At 37.2% G+C, this 9,279-nt stretch overlaps 1 protein-coding gene across 2 annotated transcripts in view; it reads left to right on the forward strand.

Annotated features, from left to right (window-relative positions):
* LOC127833604 (uncharacterized) overlaps positions 1-4,792 on the forward strand; it is a 29,612-nt gene extending 24,820 nt beyond the window's left edge. For both annotated transcript variants that reach the window (XM_052358955.1, XM_052358956.1), the window contains one exon: positions 1,567-4,792. In XM_052358955.1, coding sequence (XP_052214915.1) covers positions 1,567-2,633 — 1,067 coding nt within the window. In that variant the 3' untranslated portion in view covers positions 2,634-4,792. The remainder of the gene's footprint in view (positions 1-1,566) is intronic.
* Positions 4,793-9,279: the final 4,487 nt, after the last annotated feature.

A 9,279-nucleotide genomic window follows, 5' to 3' on the forward strand; every position in this document is an offset into this window, starting at 1 on the left:
CAGGCGCTTTAATGTCATCCCAGGCCGCATCAAGCGTAAGCATGTCGTATTATGTTCGGCGGAGTTCAAAGAATGCATTCCGTTCACAAAATTTACGATAAAATTACGCCGACTGATGGTTGATGATGGTAACTGAATTGCTTCAGTAATTGTTCTTCGTTTTCTAAGTTTGAGTCAATATTTAATTCGAGTATTAAAATTGCTGAAATAATAAAGCAAAACAAATACAATTGACAAAAAGTGTGCATAATACACAATATTAAGCAAACAAACTTTTTGTAAGCAAAATAAATAGCTTAATACAAATATAAAATGCAAGAAATCTGCCTTCTACTGTTTGTCACAGTGCGTCGCATTTTCAGGAGCATGCTAATCGATCATGCATGTTATTAAACCACCTACGCGTTGAAATTATACTGGTTCCGTTGATAGGTCTTCCTAAATGCGAATTGTCATTACACACAATGAAATGATTGATGATTGATTCTTATAACAGTATATGCTATGTTTATAGGTGTCTATCGCAACCGTTGTACACTTTTGGTGTTTTCACTTCATATACACTTATATTTGTTAATGCAGCATCAACATACTAAAACAATATCCCGGAAAGAGAAAAATAATGCATTTGAATATCAACCGTACTTTCGTTTTGACAACTGACGACAGAAATTATTCGATGTACGACGTGGGTCTTAATTTAGTTTTAGTACAGATTCGTTCATATCTATTCATACGACACACGAACATTAACTCCGATCCTAATAAAAAGACTGTTACGCTCAGCTTAGAGGACTGTACAGTCATGTAAAAAATCGAATATAATATATATATATATATTTTATAAACAACTAGTAGCAAGATGAGTTGCAGATATAATTGGTCAGTTACCACATTTTAACTAACTCTTTTGACATGTTAGTTCTTTTTAGCTGAATTCTAAAGTGAAACATATGCATAATATTTTAATAATAAGGTTTTAAGTTGTGTTCTATCCCTTTTTAATGTGTGAAGGCCAACTATATGCAAACTTACTATAATGATGAACATAAATTGCTTTAATTTAAAAACAAGTTACATATAAGAGTCATAAAAAATATAAATGGATCACGTTATGACGTTAGAATAACGCGGAACTAACCGCTGCGAAAACTTTGGAAATGTAACAACATGGTTTTCTCCATTCGAACATTAATTTTATTGAACGTGTGCTGATTGATGATTTTAAGTGTGATTTAACATTTTGCGTGTTTAACAAAAACACAGACATGTGTAAATGCATGTATTTAATGTAAGTAACGTGCCAAGTTGTAAATAGTGCAATCAACTACACATACAAGTATCAGCATTTCAATCATAACATTAATAAACTAATGTTTAACATTCGATCAATACAACTCATATAATTGCGTGTTAAAATGTATGTCTTTATAATTTAACAATGTATTTATTGCGATTCCTTATAATTCGTTCATATTGAAATGAGCGTGTGCCGCTAACGATCAAAGCGACTCTTATTAACATTTTCGCAGTCGTTAAACATTGAAATTAGTAAATATTTTGCAGATACAGCCAGTTCAGACACATCGAAGCATCCGGTCTCCATTGTTCTTAACAATGCAGATCAAGTCCAGTGTGCAGACCCTCGCCCAGTACTGCCCTCAGTAGAACGCATTGATTTATATGATGTCGCATGCTCCTCTACCTGGCTACATAGTCTGTTCAGCGCTCTGTTGACATGCGATCATAAGGTGGTGTGTGAGCTGAACTGTAAGATAACTTCGTGTACTGAGCGCGTTTCATCCAAAATACAGACGGGTAAACATGCATTTAACATGCACATGAATAAATATAACAGCCCCAGTCTGTGGAAGGCTCTCCATGGCCTGAATATTAAGAGTCTGACTCTGAGGGGTTGGATGGATGATTTCGAAGTGAATGGTGTAGAGTCGTTGTCGCAGACACTATCATCGCTCAAACAGCTGGAAACGCTTAGTTTTGATATGTATATCAGTCCCATTCTGTGGAAGGCTCTCAATGGTCTGAATATCAAAAGTCTGACTCTGAGTTGTTGGAATAACTGTTTCCGAGTGAATGATGTAGAGTCTTTGTCGCAGACACTATTATCGCTCAAACAGCTGGAAACGCTTACCTTATGCGAACTTAACTATATCGACATACAGCTACCACAATCATTGAAGTATGTGAATATCTACTGTTACGCATTGTGTCCAACCGATTTACGCAAACTTGCAGAAACACTGTCAGCATGTGATCAGAAAATTGAGGGAAAGCTAGAATTCGGATGTTCATGCATTAACCCCGGATCTACTGTTGACTGCTTTTTTGAAAAAATCCCAGTGGTGAACTACATGGCCATCCTACAGGAACTGAAGAAGCTGAACACTGTTGCAGTGAAACGATTCCAAATATTTGATCGGATACCACCCAAAATGCGGATTGGTGATTCTGCCTGGTCTGTACGTGGTATTTGTGATGCCGACGATGATCATGAGGATTTTGGAAACGCTCAAGATAATGCATACAGATTCATTACAAATATTGATGATTATGCTAGGATCATTAATCGTATTTCAATGCGAATTGTGATAAGCCCGGCGTCGATCTCATAAATCCATGAATGCGACTCAACGACATGATTATGACATGAAAAATATCATAATGTATGTATTGAACGCATGTTGTAAATGAGAACACTAGCTTTATCTCACTTGGATATCATAATTAGATTGTTGCGGTTATTTCTGTCAAACATTCAGGAAATAAATACTGTAATTCTATGAGAAGTGTATTGGTAAATCTACCATGGCACGTGACTTGTTTTCTTTAGACAAAGAAGGAAAACTACCGTGGGTTATTACCCCGATATACCAACGGTTGTTAGTATGACGTCAGGTTGATTGTCCGCGCACTGTTTATGAATTTGTCATTTGTTTTTTATTGTTGTTGTGACGTCGCGTTTTCGCGGCAAGTGGAGTACGTTCGGTTAATATAATTCTCATTTATAACCTTTAAATTGCGGATGACTTATCAATAAAATCGTGTTAGAATCGAAATAATCGACGGGTAACCATTGGTTAGTGCGGTCATAACCAACGGTATGTCGTTTCGATGCTTGTTATCAAACGCGCCCTCGTGGTTTAATTCCTACGCATCGAACTCCATACCGTTGGTTATTACCGCAATAACCAACGGTTTGCCGTCTTTTATTTCTTAAATGACCCACGGTAGTTATGCTATAGCAAAATATCATCGAAATATATTATTTTAATTCTAACGACAACAGAGCCCTAATTCTTAAGGGTTGTATTTGCTCAAGTTTTTCAGTTTAATTTACTGACAATGCAACCAAAATTAGGTTGTTCTCATTTCATAATAGTAAACAGTATTTCTATCATATTCATTGATAAATAGAGAGCAAGCCTCGCCGTTATATTATTCTAAGCCTTGCCTGATATATTACAAAAAGAAAGGCAGTAACCTGTTTTTCTATTTATCATACCTCTACGTCCCCGGTTTTTAAGAAATAATGAAAAACTCGCTAAAAAGTTGCAGTTTGAGCGGGAAAGAATATGACTTGTGGTTTGACGTGTTCATAATGACGTCATGAGCACGCGCGCTTATTTGTTTAAAATGTTTTTTACTGTTTGTGTTGCATTTTGTGTTTAAAATATAGTACAACTTGGTATCGAATTGTTTGTTTTGTTAAATCTGATTCGATTTTACTAAACTAATTATTTTATAGTTGATTCGAGTAATATGACCATCCTCCACACATGACTGATATAAGAACTTCCTGTTGACCATGATATAAAAATATATCAGGCAACGATATATCAGGCAGATATCAATGCAGTGGTATGATAAAAATCAAAGAATAGTATCGCGTCCTGTTTTTTTTTTCTTCAGTGTAGGTTATTTTAAAATTCACATTAAATTGATGTAACGATTTCGTGTTTGTTTTTTGTAAATCATAATGTACACTATGTTATAGATGCATTTTTTCTTAGTTTTGCTTTCATACAAATACCATGAGATTGATGCAATTGACCTAGTTTGCGTTTATACACGTGCATTTATATGTACACGTTTCGAACAATCTTCGCAACTACTTAAAAAAAACTGGCCCGTCTATAAATATTGCAGAATTTGTGCTCATTTTCTCTGTCGCTATTTGCTTGTAATTTTGATCGTTGAGTTTTACATAACAGTAACATGACAAATTTTCAGAGAAAAAGTGACTTGGTAGCATGTACGAAAAGTCAGTTGTCACATACAGTTCTCACAGAATATCGCTTTATGTTCAGGCAAAAAATAGACCTATACTTTTATGTAACATTTTTGTTTATTCATGAATAGAACGCCTAGGTATATGTTCGGAAACATATTGTTTATATAATCTGACATGTTTTGGAAATAACTTCGGGTCAAGTGTGAGATTTGGGTTCCTTGAAGCCGGTTTAAACCCCTATGCTTTGCATTTGGCGTCCAAAGGCAATGGCCATATATTTTATTATTATGTGTGTTTTGTTGTGTATTTGTGCGTCTTGTTTATTCCTATTTTTCATTGTTGTTTTTGTCACAATGTTTGGCAATTGGCACCTAGAAATAAGTAAAGGGCCATATGTTCTTCTCCCGGTACAGCCGCAGTGGACCGTATTAATATTTAAATGCATTACTAGTTATGCTCTTTTTCCTACTGACGATTTTTGTTAAAATGATGACAAATCTATAACATGAAATAAAAAGTAAATAAAATATTAAGTGCAAATGTGTTTTTATTTTTCTTCTTTTTTAGTAATTATTTTGTAGAAGTTAATTTGTATTGTGATAATTATGATTTTGGTTGCGATAAATATGGCTATTTTTTGAGGATAATTCAATTAATTAGGATGAGAACTCTTATCATCATGAAAATAAGGCTATGAACTTATATGTTGATGATCACGTTAATGCATGAGAAGCAGTAAATGGAGCAAGCAAACAACCAAACACGAACGCCGCCCTCGCAGAATTGCAGCAATTTGCTTTATTTATAGGAAAAACATGCAAGGCCTTTTTAATGGTACGGTAAACCTAAAAATGAGTAAGCGATATTTCCTGCCAATCTTCCTACAAACTTATGTTATCGAAGCAGTTTATAGATACAATAGAGATTTCAATTCACTGATACTCATAAGAACTTGATATTTTACCTCAAAATATATATTCGTTTTGTTGTTTCTCCCATGTAACCAATATACCAATCGGCATGATTGTTGGTTAAAGCGCTCTGAAAAAATAGTTCCGAAACACATTTCCTGTTTACGGAATACCGTTAGGGCCATCGTGGTTACACATTAAAGTCCAGAGGGCGACAGTGCGACAAAACGAATTCGACAGTGCGATAGTACGATTGCGACAATGCGATAATACGATGACGACAGTGCGTCAATACGACGGCGACAATGCAAAAAGGCGATAATACGATGGCGACAATGTAAAAGTCACGTCGTACTGTCGCCATCGTATCATAGCATTGTCGCCAACGTATCATAGCATTGTCGCCATCGTACTATCGTATTGTCGCCATCGTACTATCGCGTTGTCTTACTGTCGTCATCGTATTGTCGCATTGTCGCCATCGTACTATCGCACTGTCGCCATTGTATTGTGGCACTGTCGTTATCGTATTATCGCAATATCGCTGTGTCGCAATCGTACTATCGCACTGTCGCCATCGTATTGTCGCACTGTCGCCATCGTATAATCGCACTATTGCTTTGTCGCCATCGTATTATCGCACTGTCGCCATCGTATTGTCGCACTGTCGCCATCGTACTATCGCATTGTCGCAATCGTACTATGGCGTTGTCGCAATCGTACTACCGCATTGTCGCAATCGTACTATCGCATTGTCGCCATCGTACTATCGCGTTGTCGCCATCGTACTATCGCATTGTCGCCATCGTACTATCGCACTATCGCATTGTCGCCCTCTAGATTTTAATGTGTAACCACGATGTCCCTACCGTACCTTTCCGTACCTTTTGCATGACCCGTTGACGATGATGATGACGATAATCATGAGTGTTGATGATACGAAGGAGGATAAAACGTAGAAGAAGAAGACAGTGATCAAGTTAATGTTGGTGATGTTGTCGATTACGACGTATATGTGGAAAGATGTTGGATGTCGACGATGCACTTTATGTAGAACTGAGTGTTTTTCAAGAACAAAACGCAACAATACAACTGCAAATCTAATTGATTTAACTTGTTTTCTAGTCGTTATGCAGGATATACATGCTTTTTTAATTTAAATTTGGATAAAAAACAACTCAATAAAAGCGGGATTCAATAAACACTTTATATACTTGATATGGCAATATTCGTGTCTTAAAAGCTTATTATAATAACAGAGCACAGGGAATCATTAATTGTATTGTTTGTTTACCACTCCATTGACACTCAGCTATGACTATCAAATTTTTGCCGACTTAAGTAAGTCGTGAATATCTTCTTGAATCGATGAAAAACGTCACGGTTCCTAACACGTTCGTAATATCGCAACATATTCTATTTGGTTATTTAACGAAGAGACCAAATAATACATAAGTAAATCTCGCATCTTTCACCCGATCGCAATTTCATTCAAACAAGGGCTGTTTACAAAACATGCATGCCCCCCTTATGAGCTCTCCGTTGTAGTGGCAGCCATTGTGTGAATATGTTTGTTGTCACTGTGACCTTGACCTTTGACCTAGTGACCTGAAAATCAATAGGGGTCATCTGCCAGTCATGATCAATGTACAATTATGTTCGGGTCACTGTGACCTTGACCTTTGACCTAGTGATATGAAAATCAATAAGGGTCATCTGCGAGTCATGATCAATCTACCTATCAAGTTTCATGATCCTAGGCCTAAGCGTTCTTGAGTTATCATCCGGAAACCATTTTACTATTTCGGGTCATTGTGACCTTGACTTTTGACCTAGTGACCTGAAAATCAATAGGGGTCATCTGCAAGTCATGATCAATGTACCTATGAAGTTTCATGATCGTAGCCATTAGCGTTCTTGAGTTATCATCCGGAAACCATTTTACTATTTCGGGTCATAGTAACCTTGACCCTTGACCTAGTGACCTGAAAATCAATAGGGGTCATCTGCGAGTCATGATCAATCTACCTACCAAGTTTCATGATCCTAGGCCTAAGCGTTCTTGAGTTATCATCCGGAAACCATTTTACTATTTCGGGTCACTGTGACCTTGACCTTTGACCTAGTGACCTAAAAATCTATTGGGGTCATCTGCGAGTCATGATCAATCTACCTATCAAGTTTCATGATCTTAGGCCTAAGCGTTCTTGAGTAATCATCCGGAAACCATTTTACTATTTCGGGTCACCGTGACCTTGACCTTTGACCTCAAAATCAATAGGAGTCATCTGCGAGTCATGATCAATGTACCTATGAAGTTTCATGATCCTAGGCCCAAGAGTTCTCGAGTTATCATCCGGAAACCACCTGGTGGACGAACCTACCGACAGACCGACCGACCAACATGTGCAAAGCAATATGCCCCCTCTTCTTCGAAGGGGGGCATAAATATTTATATTTTTTTTAATTAAATATACACAGTTTAATTGGACGGGACCGGCTTCCCCATTCGTTTCACCCAATAAGTTTGTTGTATCGCGATTCGTGATATCGCATTTCGACTTTATTTGAAGGGCCCGTATTTAACAGAAAATAATACATGAAATGATTTAAAATGTGACGAAATAATTAAATCACATTTAAACTAATTTGATATCTTTTCACTCTAGCTTATGCACCCACTTCTTGGTAAGACATATATATGTCGTCTTTCTAAAGCCTTTATAAAACATACACACGGAATAAAAATTGTATTATCAATATCACCATAATAAAAAAACAGATTCTACCGCTGGGTACCAGCCTGACTTGACTGGCCCCTGCGTTTGGTCAAGTTGGACATAAGTCACAATTCGGATGGGCTGACTACTGGTTGAACCTCCCTCTTGTGTTATGTGCTCGTCTTAAAAACTGAAACCAATATCGACATGAACCTTTTAATTACAAGAGCAATATTTAAAAAAAAAACGGGGCAAATGTTTTGATGAATGATAAACTGTTATCAAATAAATGCCGGGTTTTAAGCTCACCGGAGATTTTGGGATCACCTTTTGTCCGTCGTGCGTCATCAACATTTTGGCTTGTGAACACTCTAGAGGCCACATTTATTGTCTGATCTTCATGAAACTTGGTGCAAAGTTTTGCCCTAATGATATCTTGTTCGAGTTCAAAACTGGATCACGTGAGATCAAAAGCTAGGTCACTGGGTCAAATTAAAGAAAAAGCTTGCTAACACTCTAAAAGTCACATGTATTGTCCGTTGTCCGATCCTCATGAAAATTGGTCAGAACATTTGTTCTCAATGTTGTCCCAGCCGAGTTGGAAAATGGTTTTGGTTAGTTGAAAAACATGGCCGCCAGGGTGCGGGTCAGTTTTCCTTGTATGTCTATAGTAAAACCCTGTTAACACTCTATAAGTAACATGTATTGTCCAATCCTCATGTAACTTGGTCACAACATTTGTTCTTTTGATAGCTCAGCTGAGTTCAAAAATGGTTCCGGTCCTTTAAAAAAACATGGCCTCCACGGGGCGGGGCAGTTTTCATTATATGGCGACAGTAAAATCTTGTCAACATTTACTTTGTTAACATTTTAGAGGCCACATTTATTGTCCAATCTTCATGAAACTTGGTCAGAATATTTGTCCCATTCATATCTCAGCTGTGTTCGAAAATGGTTCTGGTCCTTTGAAAAACATGTCTGCCAGAGGGCGGGTCTGTTTTCCTTATATTGCTGTAGTGAAACCGTGTTAACACTCTCGAAGTCACATTTATATACCAATCTACATGAAAATTAGTTAGAACATGTGTTCTTCTGATACATCAGTTTGAAATTGGTTAAATTAATAGAATATCTAGTGTCACAGGCGACTATTCGAATGACTTTTAAACTAACAACAATCGTTTGCATGAAACTATCAAACACCGCAACTCCAGCAACCTTTGAATGAATAAATTATGGCCTTTCCCACAACATGATATTTGCGTCAGAGACACTCGGCGGCTGCCTTACGTTGTCTTTTCTTCATTAGGAGGCAAACGTCGACTATCAGGGCACTGCCTCCTCGTGTAAAATATTGAACTGCGGGTATATCACCGTCGCTAAATGTAACTTGACA

The sequence above is a fragment of the Dreissena polymorpha genome, chromosome 6 (genome assembly GCF_020536995.1).
Source record: "Dreissena polymorpha isolate Duluth1 chromosome 6, UMN_Dpol_1.0, whole genome shotgun sequence".
Classification (NCBI taxonomy): domain Eukaryota; kingdom Metazoa; phylum Mollusca; class Bivalvia; order Myida; family Dreissenidae; genus Dreissena; species Dreissena polymorpha.